This window comes from Solanum tuberosum, unplaced genomic scaffold (assembly GCF_000226075.1).
Source record: "Solanum tuberosum cultivar DM 1-3 516 R44 unplaced genomic scaffold, SolTub_3.0 scf00215, whole genome shotgun sequence".
Taxonomy (NCBI): Eukaryota; Viridiplantae; Streptophyta; class Magnoliopsida; order Solanales; family Solanaceae; genus Solanum; species Solanum tuberosum.
Window position 1 is genome coordinate 434,794 of NW_006239140.1, and position 16,833 is coordinate 451,626.

General features: G+C 32.4%; 2 protein-coding genes across 2 annotated transcripts; both read left to right on the forward strand.

Annotated features, from left to right (window-relative positions):
- Positions 1-4,928: 4,928 nt before the first annotated feature.
- Positions 4,929-9,921, forward strand: LOC102583885 (uncharacterized). Its single transcript, XM_015312756.1, has 6 exons — positions 4,929-5,075; positions 5,241-5,412; positions 5,835-5,960; positions 6,560-6,675; positions 8,637-8,801; positions 9,386-9,921. The coding sequence occupies exons 1-6, from the start codon at positions 4,929-4,931 to the stop codon at positions 9,734-9,736; spliced, it is 1,077 nt and encodes a 358-aa protein (XP_015168242.1). The 3' UTR covers positions 9,737-9,921.
- Positions 9,922-13,595: 3,674 nt separating this feature from the next.
- On the forward strand, positions 13,596-15,171 carry LOC107062273 (F-box/kelch-repeat protein At3g06240-like). The gene has a single exon (XM_015312712.1). The coding sequence runs from the start codon at positions 13,681-13,683 to the stop codon at positions 14,125-14,127; it is 447 nt and encodes a 148-aa protein (XP_015168198.1). The 5' UTR covers positions 13,596-13,680; the 3' UTR covers positions 14,128-15,171.
- The last annotated feature ends 1,662 nt before the right edge of the window (positions 15,172-16,833 follow it).

A 16,833-nucleotide genomic window follows, 5' to 3' on the forward strand; every position in this document is an offset into this window, starting at 1 on the left:
ATATATATATATATATATATATATATATCTATATATATATTAAAATAGTGAAAAAAGCTCCACCTATAATACTCCCTTCCTCTGTATCTGAATTGACATTGGAAAGTCTTAATTAGGGATAAAACACTCTCTAACAAAAGCGATTATGTAATCTAAGGAGATTCAAATCCGATATCTCTAATCAAGGATAGAAGAATATTTATTCACTCTACCAGGACCCTTTACGTCGATTTTTTTTTTTAAATGTAGACATATATAAGGAGAGGTACATGAGAGTGTGAACGTGTCGGTTGGAAGCGTGATAAAGGAGTAGAAATAAGTCAAAATCCGACAAAGCAACAGGTTCACATGACTCAGACATTACTTTTTTTTCTTCTTCTTAAATTCATGAGTTGGTTTAGCACATGGAATCTTCTAAGGTTGACCTGTTCCTTAAAGTGCCCAAGACATATTGGTCCCAACATCTTTTTCCACACACGAGTGCCATGCTTTGCTTCACTCAATCACTAGTAGATACATATAGCTAAGTTGTAGCCAATTATTTATATCAGTTATATCATTTAATTTCAATTGAGGACGCATATAATCGTGTGAAATATTATGACTTTTTGACTCGAAAATAATTTTATAAAATTAAAATTCAAACATGAGAGATTTTGTAATATAAAAAGATTTTTCCTTCATGTATTACATAAATTGTGACGGTTTCTATAAAAGAAATATGTAATTTTGGGTTATGTCTTAATAATAACCATATCATTCGATGCAAACTTGAGCTCACAACATAGATGATAGCTTAAACAATCTCCAACTTGATATAAGAGTCGAGCCTAACTCTCACATCTTGAGCTCACAACCTAGATGATAGCTTAAACTTTAGCAAAAAAGAGTGATCATGATCTCACGGTCTTCTTTCATAACCCATTTCATTATCAAAGTAGCTATACTTGCACTTCAAGGCAAAAAGACACTACTTATAGTCAATATAGTAAACACTTATTTAAATTTAATATAAATAAAATTTATCGATCAGGCAAAATATTTGTTGCGCTAGTGGAGTAAATAGTAACCAGTTTTTTTAAGAGTTGAGTTATATTTATCAATTAATTTATAAATATTTTTATGTAAATGATCTTTTTAAAATGTTAGAGTTGTAATCTTAAAACTTAGACAAATTATCTGTTATAACAAGTAAACGTATAAAACTAACTTGGTTATATAATTTTTTTATCCCATATATATATATATATATATATATATATATAAAGGGGTCGTTTGGTTCACGGACAAAGTTATCTGGGGATTATAATCCTACTATTATAGTACTGTGACTAATTTATCCCACCCGGGGATGAAATAAAATAATATTAAGTTGGATGAGATAAGGTGAGATATCTCAGGATTAAGTTCAACATTAAAATTGTACTCTGTTTGGTTGAAGTAATAAATTTATATCTTCAACCCAACATAGAGTATAAATTTGATCCCAACCTTAATCTTGGATATCCCACCTTATCCCATCTAACTTAATATTATTTTATTCAACCTCTTAGGCGGGATAAATTAGTCCCAAGATTATAATTGCAGGAATATAATCCTGAGATAACTTTGCCCGCGAACCAAATGACTCCTAAGCTTACTTCTTCTCTTGTTTCATTTGTTTCCAGTTTAGGGATTTGATTTTTTTCTCTGCTTTGTGGGTATTCGTTTCATTAGCATCTATGTTTGGAAGTATTAGTATCAACTCTTATCTTGAGGAAGGTTTCATAATGTTTCCAGGTTTGAGATATTTATACTTCCCCTCTACTTTTGGAGTTGTGAATGTAAACATATCATGTTTTATCGTCCTAGGGCTCTGGTCTATCAGTAAGAGCCTGCTTGTGATGTGTTGGTTAGGCACACTTCATAGGTTCGAACCCTCCCGACAAACACTTGGTAGTTACATTCAAGTGATCTGAGTACAGTGTCAACTCTTTATCTGCGAAGAAGTCATAATGTTTCTTGGTTTGAAATTTTTATATTTCCTCTAACTTCTTGAGTTGTGGCTAAATATTTCATGTTTGGGCCCATGCCTTGGTATAATGGCAGGAGTGCACTTGTGAATTGTGATGTGTGGATTAGGCTCCCTTTTTAGGTTTGAACCCCGCAAACAAAATCTTGTATTAAAGTGGAAAAGGGTAGAAGGACAGAACCATTATCCACTGAGTTTCAAGTTGTGTGCTGCTGGTGCTCGGGGACTTCTCGGTTATCAAAATAAATGAATAAAACAGAGTGAACTTACTTATGACTTATGAGTGAATTGCCATTGACAAAAGATTACCCAGAGAATTTAGGATGAGCAGTTGGTTAGATCTAGTATAGCGGAAACGGTAAAAGTGAAGGTCTTAAAATGATTTTTCTTCGTGTTTAGACGTGTGGAAATTAATGAGAAACTTTTGACCCATTCAAAATCTCCATTTCCTCGTCCTTTCCTTCCATTAGTAAGATGGAGCCAATATTTCATATACAAAATCTCCAAAAAATAACAATCGTTATATGTATTTTGTTTGTTTGTTACCATATGTTCACGTACAATAATATATACTCGGCATACAAAAGAAAAATACTTTTTAAGTGACAAAACTTGTTTTTTTTTTTTTTTTTTTATAAATAGGCGCGTGCGCATATATATATATATATATATATTACTTATTTATTTTGAAAATAAGAAATAACTGCCAACAAGTTATAAAAAAAATTCCAAACGAGTTATAAAAAAGAAGAAGAGAGAATTAAGAAAGCTAAGTCTATCTATATTGTATTCTTCTAATTTCTAGATATTTTACTGGATATATTATTGTTATCGTATGTGATATATATATGGACCCTATGCTCACTTTTTCCGTGATTAACTCCTCTAATTAATGACATGAAACAAAAGAAACCACCCATTTGTCTAAACGTGTCCTTCCACATTAATCCAAAAGCTCTTATAATATCGTATCCAACACCTACCTTTGCCCATTTTTTTTTCAAATAGAGGAGTCAATTTTATATTTTTTGGGGACAAATTGAGAAAAGATTAAAAAAAATAAAAATATGGTGGAAACTGACACCTCCTCCAGCAGCCTCATGAGTACTTAGCTCACATGAGGAATCCTCACCAGAATGAAATCTCCACTACTGCAACCAAATTGGAACAAGTAATTTAACCTAGCTACGTGTAATATTCATAAAACTTAGATGAGATGATCATAAATATTAACATGGCATATATTAGAGCAAATAGAAATAGTTACATTGAGTCTCACTATCACTCATTATAACTCTAGGAACGAGCCTCACTGTCGTGAGGTGACCTCAATAACAACAACAATAAATAACATGCATGTACACATGTCTTATCCTACCTTGTGTGTGAGGTTAAGAGATTAAATGATGGGGACTGGATGCTACTTGGAGATGTTCAGTAGAATACTTTTCGTTCAATTAGAAAATGGATCAAATTCTACATGATCAAACCATTGGGACTTAAAGTTATTAATTGAAAAGTAACTGGACAATAAATATTGGGTAGGGGGGAAAAATAGGAAGAGAGATTTTTTTTTTCTAATTATATTTATGAACAAGATAATATGTTGTTAGGTCGTGGGATTACAACAAATTTTGAAACAAAATATATAATGTATAAATCATAGTTAGGGACTTTGAACTTTGTTGTGTTTGAGACCTGAGAGATGACAAGGTTCGATTGATTTGAGTCTGAAATAATCAAATTAAATATGATATTAACAAAAATCCCTTTTTGCTAGTATATAGGCGTTGTATATGCACGTGGTATATTTTAACTTGTATTTTTTTACGAAAGTGAAATAGAGTAAATAATACGGAGGAAACAAATTTAGGAGAGTGATAAGACCATCGCATATTTTAGGTGTGTTGTATATATATAATTTCACCATAGTGTATGTGTGTTTCTATGCCTTATATATCCAGTCATGTTTGTTCTTATGATCCCTTTTCTTTTGCTAGAATGTTTGTTCAATCTTGCAAGAGGCTTAGGTTGATGAAGAGTTACATAAGATTAAAGTTGTTAAATTAGCTTTAAAATAATAGTTTACTAAATCGACTAATTATTTTTGTTAATGGTGTATTTATGCAGCTCCAAGGACAAGCTTATTTATGTTGAAATGCTCAAGTGTAGGTGTAGCAAGCTGATTAAAATAGTTTTCTCATCTTGGCCTGAATGGACATGACTCCTATTCATCTTTTCTGCACGTGGACCAAGCTTTTCTACTTATAATTTTATGTATTTCATTGTATATATAGTTTTGATAATATAATTGTACTATATATATATATACGAAATATTTATACAAAGAAAAGAATCCTAATTATCTCCTTATTACTAGCCTAATGATCATTACAGATCCTTGAAATTGGGCTGCTAAATAAGATATATAGTCAACACCCTTCTTGTGTATGTATCCCAAAACATAAGTTTGGATAGAAGATGATTGAGTCCAGGTGTGGATTTAGGAAGGCCCAAGGCTGTGATACTATTTCGTCGGAATTTACTAAATAGGTTTATATAATTAATTAAGAAGCAAAATATAAGTTCTTTTAAGTGACCCAAATTGTATGTAGCTTGGTTGGTTTGGGTCACAAGTTCCCTAGACATAGTTGCGAGTTCGAATTCCAAGTTAATACTTCGATCAATCAATTCTCTCTAATACGGGGTAACGCGATGGAGGATCGAAAATTTTCTGTGAATTTATTGTATAACTTACCTCCATAAATTTTCTAAAAAAAAAGTATGTATTTGCTCAATTTCGAATATCGACGGATCACTCACTACCCCCTTCTTGGCCCTAATTTGCTACTCCACAGTAAATCTATCTTCTTCTGCTATGTGATTTCACCGATTTTGTGTCCGAACAGAGAAAAGGATGGGCGAAGAAGAGGAAAAGCAATCCGCTGGCAGTTGTGGAAACTCGAAAACAAAGAGGATTCGGAGTGAAACCGGCGGTATTGATTGGATTAGTCTGCTGCCTGACTCTGTTATCGTTCAAATTCTCTCTACTGACCTTAACAGTGTTCGGTTTAAGATCTTTTTTTCCCTTTGTATGTGGATGAATAAAAGTCTTATTAGGACCAGCTCACTTTAGCCCATAACCCAAATATTATGTGGCATATATAAGGCTTATTTGGTCTTATTTTCAGAAACATAAGAGAGAAAAATCAAGAGAGATTCGTTTTAGAGATTGAGAGAAATAGAGAAAATCCCGTTTTTGCTTCTGGAAATTTTCTACTCAGGCAGTCCGCTTCAGACAGAGTTTGCCGCTTCGTTAACCGTTGGATCGTGCTCAAATTTGAACTGGGAGTTCTCAGCATTTGGTTCTTGCAATTCAACGGTGGAGATCGGATTTGAAGGTCTGTAGCTTCTGATTTGAGGGCGTGAACAGTAGCGTCTTTTTGGGTGAAATCTCTTCTTTAATTCTCTAGATTTGGTGCAATCTTGATTTGTTGTTGCTCGTTGTTTGGCGCTTGTTTTGTGGCCAATTTTGGAGAATAATTTTGTAACTCTTGGTGTTTATAGTGGAGCTTTTGGTCCTGTGGTTTTTTACTCTTCACATCGAAGGGTTTTTCACGTAAATTGTTGTGTCTTGCATGATTGGTTTATTCTTATCTTGTTGCTTTAGTTTGGTTGATATACTTGCTGTCCATTCTTCATATTGCTTGATTGGTTTGTCTTCTCTTGGTTCAAATTGAAAGGGAAAGTTTAGATTTGGGTATTATTACGCTGCTATCCTATCTGACATTTTTGGTAGTGCCTTGTCTTTCCCAACAAACAGATGCATGCAAAACATCTATTCTCTCTAAGGGTTGGCAGTACCTATGGACTTACATCAACAATCTGAATTTTGACAGCAGGGATGGTTTAAAACCTCGAAACTCAACAGTAGCTCGAAAGCCAACAGGTTCATTTCCTTCACTGACAATGTAATGCGTCTCCATAGATGCTCTAACATTAAAGAGTTCAGTCTTGAGTTTGTACTTAACCATGATGATGTGTCTACTATTTCCAAAATTGATAAATGGCTTGAAATTGCTGTGAACAAAAATGTGAAGGATCTTTGTTTGAAAGTTTGGGTTTCTAATGAGCAACCTTATACGTTGCCCCAAGTTCTCTGCAGTAACTCATCCCTTGTAGGATTAAATTGCAAGTATTGTAAATTATCCGAAAATTGTGTACTCAACTGGCCATCCCTCAAGAGCTTAACTCTCACTAATTTGCTTCTCTGGGATGAAAACATTAAACAAATATCATCAGGTTGTCCTCAGCTGGAATCGCTGGAGCTAAGTGAATTTTGTGGTCTTCATCATTTGCATATAACTTCTCCAAAATGCATGAGATTGCTATTGATTGATCATAGGCATCCTTTGAATGATTCGGATCCACTTGACAATCATTGCTTCTTCGATATTATTGCTCCATTTGTTCAGCATTTAGAGATATCTGGGGCTTTCCATGGTGTGAAATTTAGACTCCGCGACATTTCTTCTTTGGTCCATGCAGATCTTAATTTCCATAATCACACTTGGGGTGTTACAAATGATCTAATTGACATCAAAGATATTTTAGCAGACGTACGTTGTGCTAGTGAACTAACGGTCCCTTCCTGGTTTATCGAGGTTAGTTTTCAGTCTCAAATATCTCTAATCTTTTCAAGTTGAACATGAATATAGTTACTCTCGTTTATAGTCTATATCAATATTAATGACCATAGTTCATCATTTGCATGTCTAGTGAGAGGCTTTTTAATTGCATTCTGGGGTGGGGGTGTTAGGTCTGTCAGTTATAGGTCGCTAACTTGATATATTTGTCTTTGATTCTTGTTCCTGTTTAACTCATATGGTTTTGGTCAAGTATGAGAGGTTAAATACTGGCTCCTTCTATTAGTTTAATTTGTTTTTGTTTTTGTTTATTCAATTACCAAGGCAATGTCTGAGTGGTGTTGCATAAGCAAAAAAGGGCCTCAATACAACACATCTTTGTAGCTACGTGGTGATATATCATCCATCAGTCCAGAAGGCCTAATAATTTTACAACCCTCTGGTGTTAACTATGTACACAAAAACACAGCTTACAAAAAAAAATAGCTTTGTCAAGCTTTGTCCTAATAGGCATTTGGCACTTGTCAAGTTGTAGCAGACCCTTAACCTTCCCTGGAAGCTGATGGAGGGAATGGATCAACAGGTTCTGATCATTGCTTGAGACAAGTTTGGAAAACAAATCTGCTGTCTGGTTTCCCTCTCTGTAGCAATGATTGATTTTGATTCCAGCTCTCCTCTTGTAATTAATGATGTTGTCCACGATCTGCTTAAACTTCAGATTGGAACTGTCCTCCTTTGTCACCGTGTTGGCCACAAACATGAGTCAAGTTCTAAAGTGAAATTAGGATGCCCATTAAGACCACCATTTCACTCCAACCTCTGCCGCAATAGCTTCAGCCATGTTGCTACTGCTATATTGGGTTGAGAAAGAGAAAGCCATGATAAAATCACCTTGACTATCTCTAACAATTCCTTCTATGCCAGTTTTGCCCTAATGTTGTGAGAAGCTCCCATCAGTGTTTACTTTGATAGTGCCCTGAGGAGCTTTATTCCAACATACTTGTTTCTATCTTTTTACAGGTCTTAGCCTTTCTACCATATTGCAGAGATCTATCCATTTTGTAATGGACTGAAGTGAATGGGCTGCTTTAGTTAGAACAGCCTTAATTTGGTGGCTTCAAGTGCATCAAGACTTAATAATCAATAACATTCTCAAATAGAAGTTCCTTACAAGATTAATTAACGAATAGCGCACCGAAGGTTAGAATGATTTAAGGAAAAATGGAAAGAGACAATGAGATACCAAAAGATAAGGAAGAGATATAGAACAGATATAACCACTTGCAATTCTTTTCAGCACTAATTTGTAACATTAGTCATTTTGTATTAAAATTCTATAAAATCTAGCATTATTGTTCAAAAAATTGAATGAACCTCCAACCAATAGCATGTTCCAAAACAGAGAGACCTACTAAAAGATTTTGTGAAACCTATACCAATAGCCATGTAGAGCAAGATAAGGTTCTAACCCAAAGAAAAACGGTCTTCAGTTCTTGAGGGAGTCTTTGCATTATTGCAAGTCAAACGCTGTAGCCATTTCTTTTGCCCCTTCGATGTTTTATGTTTGCATGACACTGTTCTATATTAATGAGGCTTTCTCAATTGAATTTAATGTGACATTTTAATAAATAATATTGTCTTCACTAGTTGTGGTCAATAAATTTTTTAACCAACTGGTGAAGGGTAATGTTTGTTTATTGCCACTTCTCTAGATTCAGCAATGTGTATCTAATTGTGATTCCTTGTGTTAGAAATGTTTATCAGTTGCAAGTATCAAACCTTAATGAGCTAAAAGATGTAGCTGAATTATGCTAAATGTTGAAAGACCATAATCTTGAATTCTTTGTGTGTGTGTGTAGGGGGGGATTGTAAAAGGGCAGAAGTTAAATCCATAATTTTTTGTTTTTTTCAAGCCCCATAATTTTATTTTGTGATATTCTGTGTGCTTATGTGATACTCTGCTTCTCGCTTTTGTTTAGGTGATTTCCAAGTTGATGTTGGAAAATGCAGACTTGCCGTTGCCGTTGCTGGAGTGCAAACGGTTGACAATAAATTCGTTTATTACAAAATGTTCCTTCCTCGGTATAGGCAACCTGTTAAACTCAACTCCGTATCTGGAGAATTTGACATTACTACCTGAACAGGTATGTTTTCAATTGATTTCTTGCTTTGAAATATTTTGGTTTCTTCCACTCTTTAATATTTTCCTCATGTTTGCTCCATTTAGTTAGAGGTTATTATTCCTCATGGTATGTATTCCATCCTTCATGTAATTGTCTTATATTATTACAATATTTGATGACCACCGATACTCATCTCCTTTTGAGGCAAAGTATAGCCTTGGATTTCAGGCCATCGTCGGTACAACCCCCTTTGATACTGAACTTGTTTATACTTTATCGTATTTACTGTGAATGAGGGGGTTAAAGTTGAATTTCTTTTTGTTCTTTCGCCAAAGATATGTCAACAAAGTGGGGCTGCACTCAAGACTCCATCACGCGTCCATTCCTATAATTTCAGTTGTAACATTGTAGTACTTTCTCTAATATTTATCAGCAATTTATCTCCTTTATGTTACGTGTTCTCATAAAAATGTTAGTCTACCAAATTTTAGTTCTGCTGTGCATTTTCATTTGCTTGTTTATTGTCGCCTACCATGTTGCTTATATGGTGTTTCTCAATTTTAGTACTATATCATTGCATTTTGAAATCACATTATTTGCTTAAGGATTTTCTAGCTGTTAGGATTATCCACAATGATATCAACTTCTTGGGTGATGACATTGACTCCTTTCAAGGAGACTTAATCAAAGGTTCCTTAGAGAAACTAAAGAATTCAAAGGTTATTTTAGCGTTTTGTGGTGATGATATCTTCAAAGATGACACAACAGGGCTCGCTCAATTATTGAAGTCTTTGCTTGAGCATGCAATAAATATGGTGAAACTGGTTATAAACCTATCTCACTGGAGAAGATGCAACACCTGTTCAGCTAGGATCTCAAAAATTATAGAGAATTTGTTAGGTTTTCCAGAAGATTCTAAGTGTGCATTTGTTATCAATCCCTTCTGTGAAGATTAAAGCCGTCTATATTGGCCTTGTTTGTCCTCCAAATTATTTTGTTGAATTATATTTGAAACTGGTGTTTAGAAAGCCACATATTTGGATGTGAGTGTATTTATGTTTTAGCTTGTTTGTAATTACTTGGTCAATCCTGAATTGGCTGACTTTCAATTCTGATCAAAAGTACAAAAATGCTCATCTTGCATTAGTAGATATGAGAAAATTAAATAAATGACATGTTTAAATGTTGTGATTACTAATCTTAACGGGATTCTCAAGTTTTCAAGTTCTAACATTAGAATACCAACAATATCTAACATATTTGACTTTATTAAAAAAACGTATAAATAATAAATTGAAGAGAATATATACTTTCCATAAATTTAGGAGTGTATAATTGATGGAGTATTGCATTCCATAAATTTCTCTCAATTAGTTTGTTTTTCACCTATTAATCAGAAAATTTTACTCTTCTTCCATCTTTTTTGTTCACATTTTAAAAATATTTTCTTTTGTGGTAGATCAGAAAGTGTCCGTTTGTTTTATTTATAGTATCTAAATTGATTTTTTTTCTTGTTTTTTTTTTCTGAAATAATAAAAATAATTATTATACAAAGTAAATATACAGAAAATTAAAACAAGGTAATGTTAATGACAATATTGTATATAATTGATATAATAGGAATGAAAACTGCTTGTATGTAATATTAATGGAAACTGCTTTACAAAGTAGAGTATATAATTGGTACTAAAATAAGTTTGTATGTAATGTTAATGAAAATTACTTAACTAACTTATTCATGAAATCATTAAATGTATAAATTTGATATATAAATTGATAACAAATGATGAAACAAACTCAATCAATTTAGATCTGATCTTATACACTTGGAGGAGGGGTTAGAAATCTTTTTTTAGTATAGATTCCAAACATCATACAAACATAAATTTTTTACCTATTTTAATACCTATTGAATCTAATAGTATAATTCACAAATTATAACTTATATGTGATGTAAATGAAAATTGTTCTACAAAGTATAGATTCTATACATAGAGTATATAAGTGGTATTAAAACGGGTTTTTAAATCATTATTAAAATACACAAAGTATATAAATTTGATATATAAACGGGTAATAAGTGATGAATTAAGCTGAGGAGCTATTTTATATCGTTTGAGAAAAGGTTAGGAACCTATATTAATGTAAATTTCACACCGTTCACTAAAATCATAAGTAATAACAATGTACTTTTTACACCTACTTTATACTTACATCTACCAACAATAATTCACAGTGATGTATACAATCAGCTTTATTAAAATAAGATAATAATAATGCATTTTTAATACCTACCTCATATTCACATCTATCAATAAAATATGTCATTTTTATACCTATTTTACAAACAAATGAACATATTTCAAGTTCAATCATAATTCGTATAATAATAATTACATGCAGAATATATATCACATAATAATATTATAAAAAAACAACATACAAGTTCTAAAAAATCAAAATCATCAAAATATGAAGAAAATTGAACTATTAATATATTTGGAACAACTTTTCCTTTTCTAAACTTGGAATTCTTCAAATCGTTCTTCACACCCACGTTTGGCTTTTTTACTTGTGAAGTATCACCCTTCAAATAAAAATTACCTATTTTGTGATGTGTTTTTGGTACAAATCTAAGTCAGAATCGTCTGACGGAGGAGAGACAACATTCTTGCACTTTTTTTTTTTGTCAGATTGTTTAAAGAACTAATTTAAATTATAATATTGTCACTTTCCGTATTATTGAAATCTATAACACCGGAATGAAGATGATTATAATTTATTTTATTTTTTTGAAGAAGAATATGGAGAGAGCCGAGAGGTTTGAGATTACAAGGGTTGAAGCTAATATGATTTCATGAATAAATTGTTCCTAAATTGTTGTTATTTGGTTTCCTTAGTAACTCCTCCCTTAATTGTAGAAATTTTGTGTGTGTGGATTAATTATTTCTTTATAGAGCAGTGTAATAATTTTAAAAGTTAAGTGTTTATGTAATTGTATTTTATTTATATTTGTCCACTGATGTATACTTTATATGATGTTTTCTTGCAATTTATGTTATTTACAAATTTAAAATAAAATAAACTTTTATATTAAATAAAAAATTTCAAAAAAATAAAATTATATATTACATGAAAATTATATATAGTGATTATTTGGAAAAAGAAATAAAGGATTTATATTATGAAAATAAAAAAATAAGAATGAAATAGAAATAATAATATAATATTAAGAAAAAAATTCTTTTCTAGGGAGTAAAATAGAGAATTGGGTTAGAATTAATTGTTGACAAAAATACAAAACTCTATAATTGATCTATATTTGGAGAGTAAAATAGAGTATAGAATTGGAGATGCCTAAAGAACGATAATAAAAGGAAGGTAAATAAATTATATTAGGATATAAGATGATTATGTTAGAAATTTTGACTAGTTTGCTAATCATATATCATATATAAAAGAGAACCGTAAGCCCGCTACGTGGCGCCGCCACCACAAATCAGAATTTCCTTTTAATTTATTTATTTCTAAAACTAGCCTTCACCGAAAAGTTGTGACTTTTATGAAGAGTTGTGACTTTTATAAAAAAAAATTGCGACTTTTACGAAGGGTTGTGACTTTTAAGAAAAGTTGCGACTTTTACGAAGAGTTGTGACTTTTAAGAAAAGTTGCGACATTTATGGAAGGTTGTGACCTTTCCGAAGGGTTGTGACATTTCCAAAGAGTTGTGATATTTCCGATAAGGCACAATAAGCATATTTGTTCACACTACCTTTGTTGCCTATAAATAGAGGGATTTCCTCTCATTTTAAAACAATAAAAATTTTGAACTACTTCTTCTTCTTCTACACAATTAAATATTCATGCACTTTGCTCATGTTGAGTGGCTTACTGGGACCATTGTTTTTGTATCAATACATTGGTGAATAAAATCGTTCCATTCTAAGAGGATCTAATTCATTAAACCCCAGGTATTAGAGGGGAATAATTATCTTAAGGAGAGACTGTGCATTCAGTGGACTCGATTTTTTCCTTTCTATTTCATTCTAATTTTGCATATCCTGGTATTTTTTTTTTACAGTCATTAATTTGTGCTTATGATGTTAATTGTTGTTTTTGAGTACATGTTTTGAACTGTGTTGTTTATGTTTCTGCAAAGTTATTGTCTCCAGTTATATTGAACATATACACATATAGTAGGTATATTGATTGTGCAGAAAATAATTATTGTACTCAGTTTCAAGTATACATGTTTTGATATTCTATATAAAATTCTATGACTTAAAAGTACTATAATATATAAGCTTACATATTATCTATTTTAACATAGATATGAAGTCTCTCACTTATCAATTGAAGAAATTCATTATGCAAGTTCAAAGATTATAATTGCTTTCATGTTTAAGCGTAATTTCTTTTTTGAATCTATTAACAAATTTTTGAATTTTTCCCTGAGACATATATCACAATTGAATAATCTATATAACTTAAATGTGTTCTTTTTCTTACGAAATGCCTTTTTATATATATTCTTATTTTCTTCTTTTCCTTTTAATGTTGATTAAAGAACCAATGATTTATTATTTCCTGAATAATTCATTCATTAAAAGTTCTTGAGTTATGTGATAATGACAAATAATCAAATTCATGTTAAAATATTGCTAATATTTTTTTAAGAACATATTTTTTCCGTCATTTTAAATGTATGAATATTAATAAATGATTATTTGTAAGTTCAATGCAATTATTATTTATGACCGCGCTTCGCAAATTACCTGGTTTTCATATAAATTAAAGATTGCGGCCAGCGGGTTTACAAATGAGAAACCCGATAACCCATTCCCGTAGGGTGTATTTCACCGTCTAGATTTGCCACTTTCAATTTCTCTGTAAATCCCAAATGGAATTCGGGGAAGATGAAGCCTTACATCAACACCACAAACGAAGCAAATCCATTAAGCATTCTCAACTTCCATCAACTTCAGTACAAGATTCATCTATTCTGCCACCAGAACTCATCACTGATATCCTCTCGAGGCTTCCGGTGAAGTTCCTCTTGCAATGCAGGTGTGTTTCGAAATCTTGGCTTTCTTTGATCTGTAGCCCTGAATTTATCAAGACCCATCTCAGTTTAGCAGCTAATAACAAGGACTACATTAACCATAGAGTTATGTTGAGGGTTAGTCCATCTGAATGCGGTCTTAAGAACTATTCACTTAGGTCTTTGCTTGATGAATCTGTTGTGGATTCATCTGACATGAATTATCCTGTCGAAAATCACTGTGGGCGTTTTTGGACGGTTGGTTCTGTCAATGGATTGATTTGTGTTTCTGGGTTGTTTCTATGAAATCCATCAATTAGAAAGTACAAGAAGTTGCCTACTGAAAAAAGGTTTTGCTTCTAGCATGGTTACGTATGGTTTTGGGTACGATGAGATACATGATGATTATAAGGTAGTGCGTGTGCGTTCTACTTGTCAACATCACAATAAGCATTATAACGAGTTCGAAGTATATAGTCTAAAGAGTGATTCTTGGAGAAGCATCCATTGTCTTAAGAATGAGTTACTTTTCACGGAGGTGGGTAAGTTTGTGAATGGAAAGCTTCATTGGGCTACTTGTGATGGTCATTTGCATGAGATGAGGGATGGAGCATCAGTTCTATTGATTTGTCTTGTGAGGAATGGGGAGTGGTGGACCTGCCTTGCTATGGAGAAGGAAATGGTGTTTTCTCGCTTGGAGTATATGGAAGTAATCTTTCTATGGTTTGCACTGATCCGAGAACTCACGTAGATGTGTGGGTTATGAAAGAGTATGGTATTAAAAAATCTTGATGTTTACCATCAAGTATCCTCCATATGAACACCGTTTGGGTTATCTGTTTTCTCCATCCTTTTGCTTGTCAAATACAGGTGAAATTTTGGTTATATTTGGATCAGTTTTCATGATATACAATCCAAAAGATGACTCGACAAGATATCCAAAGTATGTGGATGTTGGTGATGGTAATTTTGGTGTTGAAGCAGAAATTTACTTTGAAAGTCTAGTTTGCCCCCTCTTACAAAACGAACTAAGGACACGACAGGGATGAATGCTGCAAAAGTTTTGACGAGCTCAATTGTGTAAGAAGTTACTGGTAAGAGTTCTGCTCTTTACATTCTTTTCACAGGGGCAGTTCAATTTTGTCTATATTGACAAATATAGAAAAACACTTTAACATAATTAAGGGTCATATTCACACCACATCTTCCTCGAGAACTTGTTTTCCTATTGCTATTTGCATATTTCCATGAAAAAAACAACATTTTGCAAGAACAATTGTTTGGTTGTTGTGTTTGGTGTTATCAACACTCAAAGTAAATGAGTTGGAACTTTTCACGATTCTTCATAAATTCTGATTGATCTTCCATAATGTTAATATATCAAAAAGAAATAGGTGCTATGATTAGGTTGTGTATCATAAAGTGAAAGATGAAAAGGCTTGTCAAATAAACTCTACTTCGTTATGGCATCAACTATTTATTGTGGCACTGTGAAAATTTAATTCAAGTCAATATGGCTTTAAGCAAATATAGACAATGCAGTGTGGCTCTCGAAGACTCAATATCAGAGGAAGGTTGTTTTTGCAAATTAGTCGAATAAAATTTTAATATAACAGAGTAAGGTTCAAGAAAACAATTACTACATGTCCCATTTGTCCTAGCCTTGTTGGACAGAGTTACCTGATATATGTTATTCGTGTGAGGTGGCAGGTAACCCGTGGAATTAGTCGAGGTGCGCAAAAGAATATGTACTTGTTACTCTTGCATAGTCTTTTTAACCTTTTGGTTTTTTCAACTTGGAATAGAAAGCAGTGTGACAACACGCGTGGGACACTCGCTTTAGTAGTCTAACAGATTGTTTTGCACAAGCTTCGAATGGCAAGGAACAGGAAAGCACAAGTCAATAGACACACGTAACATGTAGTAGTAAACTAATATTATTCTTTCCGTCTAAATTTATGTGACACTTTTTTTAGTCCGTCTAAAAAATTTGACATTATTTTATATCTAGTAATAATTTAACTTTAAACTTCTTATTTTATTTTTAATGAGATGATTTATAATCACATAAATATATATGAGTTATATTGAACTATAAATTTTAAAAATCTTTGTAGTATTTTAAACTCTGTGCGCAATCAAACATATTTACATAAATTAGGATTCTGAGTAAAGGCGCTGATTTTGGTAGAAAAACGCTGCCTACGCCTATAGTTTTCGAAACGCTCTCCTTACGGTGTGCCTACATTTGACTAATTTAAAGTCCACAAAATCAGGATGGCAGAGGAAAATATTTTATCTTGAATGCGTCGAACAAATAACACAAATAAAGTGTTTTAATCAAACATTTTTAGTTCAAATTTTAAAGAAAAAGCTTCTGTTTCCAAATAATCATTACGTAGATAAGATAATTATTTAAAATATGTCATTTTCTTCAGTTATATGCGTCAATTTCAACCGTTGAATCTCAGACATGTTCCAATTAAAGCTAATGTATAAAATCTAGAAAATGACACTTCATCAAAAGTTTAAATACTCAATTGAAACTAGAGCTGTCAATATGGGCTAGCCCACCCCATCCGGGCTAACCCATACAGGCTTTGACATTTTACGGGCCAGGCCAGGCTAGCCCATTTTTGGTGTGGGCCAGAAAACGGTCGGCCCAACCCATAAGTACGTGGGCTACAGGCTTGCGGGGCAAGCCCACTTTTTTAAAAGTTATATATTTTTTTATAATTATTAAATTAAATTACAAATTATAATTTAAAAATATTATCATAAATATCGACAAAACAATATTACATGGTGTTAATGCTACTACTTGTTAATCAAATCCACAAATAAAATTATCTTTATAATATTTATTAAGTTTTTTTCAAGTAAAAGTATAAATATCTAAATAGAAATATTAACCTAATTGTTTTGTCACATTAAAACACAAAAAATGTGACAATATTCCAACCATAAAAAAGTTAAAAATAAACTCCTTAAAAAAATCATGAAACTTATGGC

Coding starts and splice junctions, on each gene's coding strand:
- LOC102583885 (XM_015312756.1), top strand. CDS start 4,929: ATGGGCGAAGAAGAGGAAAAGCAATCCGCTGGCAGTTGTGGAAACTCG. Junction 6,676..8,636: donor TCCCTTCCTGGTTTATCGAG/GTTAGTTTTCAG, acceptor GCTTTTGTTTAG/GTGATTTCCAAGTTGATGTT. Junction 8,802..9,385: donor TGACATTACTACCTGAACAG/GTATGTTTTCAA, acceptor TATTTGCTTAAG/GATTTTCTAGCTGTTAGGAT.
- LOC107062273 (XM_015312712.1), top strand. CDS start 13,681: ATGGAATTCGGGGAAGATGAAGCCTTACATCAACACCACAAACGAAGC.